Source organism: Sinocyclocheilus anshuiensis, unplaced genomic scaffold (genome assembly GCF_001515605.1).
Source record: "Sinocyclocheilus anshuiensis isolate Anshui unplaced genomic scaffold, SAMN03320099.WGS_v1.1 C32652760, whole genome shotgun sequence".
Classification (NCBI taxonomy): domain Eukaryota; kingdom Metazoa; phylum Chordata; class Actinopteri; order Cypriniformes; family Cyprinidae; genus Sinocyclocheilus; species Sinocyclocheilus anshuiensis.
This window is the reverse complement of record NW_015618854.1, coordinates 1-1,241: the sequence shown is the minus strand read 5'-3', so window position 1 is coordinate 1,241 and position 1,241 is coordinate 1. Positions and strand designations below refer to the sequence as shown.

The 1,241-nt window shown below is 36.6% G+C and overlaps 1 protein-coding gene across 1 annotated transcript; it reads right to left on the bottom strand.

The window, feature by feature from the left end:
* Positions 1-3: 3 nt before the first annotated feature.
* LOC107682846 (GTP-binding nuclear protein Ran-like) lies at positions 4-565 on the bottom strand (the record flags this gene model as incomplete). The annotated part of the gene is made up of 3 exons (XM_016478968.1): positions 4-80; positions 164-289; positions 427-565. Coding segments are annotated over 3 exons (342 nt in total), but the record flags the coding sequence as incomplete, so codon positions are not given.
* Positions 566-1,241: the final 676 nt, after the last annotated feature.

The following is a 1,241-nucleotide window of genomic DNA, read 5'->3' as shown; positions in this document are numbered from 1 at the left end:
CACCAAGTCACGATGCCAGTTGGGCACATTTTTATAGGTCACTCGCGAAGTTACATCAAACATGATGATTGCACACTGAGCTATAAAGAGACAGAGACGCACATGTTAAACCACTGCTGGACAGAATGTCTACAGTGTGAATATATGATAAAACACTGCATACCCTGGATGTAATATCCATCTCTCAGGCCTCCGAACTTCTCTTGTCCGGCTGTGTCCCATACATTATATTTGATGGCTCCTCTGTTGGTGTGGAAAACCAGGGGATGCACCTCAACTCCAAGCGTGGCTAAGAGGACACACAGAGAAATACAAAAGCCGCCCATAACTGTGACATTCGCACCAAAGCCACACATTCCTCCAGAATAGTTGCGTCAAGATGCCATGTGAATGAAATGGGCTTTTCATACAAAGCAAGAGACTTACCAACATATTTCTTTTCAAACTCCCCAGTCAAGTGTCTCTTCACAAAGGTGGTTTTCCCTGTACCTCCATCTCCTACCAGAACCAGCTGTGGACGGGAAAGACAGTTTGCATGAGCACTGGTAATACAGTAGTTAACATGCTACAAAGACATAGCAGCAAGGAAATACTATACATCTGTTACCATTTCAAACAATTATTTAAGGCTTTAATCAAATGCGGTTTTGTTTGATTAACTGAAAAACTACAGAATAATGGTACTCAAAAAAACAAACAAAAGAAGAAATATTCAAGTTACCGTAAAAGGCCATATGGTGAATAACCCATATAACCCAGTCTGTTATTCATGAGCAGAATCTGTCTTAATTTCATGTAAACATTATTAAATGCCTGGTGTGAAGAGTCACATGAACACAATTATATTATAACGTAACATTGCTTTAATGTAATTATATATTACTGGCAGATAACTGTAAAAATTGCACCAATCGCAGAATTATCTATATTTTTAGAATGATTATTTTGCAGAATCTCCTTACCAGGCCGTGCACATTCACAGCACTGTTTTTGCTCGTTTTAATCTGAATAACTTTTTTTTAAAAGAACAATATTAGTTTAAAATAGTGTCAAGTAAAATAAATAACCCTGAGGCTGTGAATTATCCATACTCTGTTATATCAGTTTAACATCACAAGTAATTGTCAGAGGTCACATGTAGACCCATTTTGAATGAGCACCTGATTAATTTTCATTAGAAACTATTAAGTTTCAAAGAATCAAATGGTTATTTTATTTATATGTATACTTTGTTTAAAGCT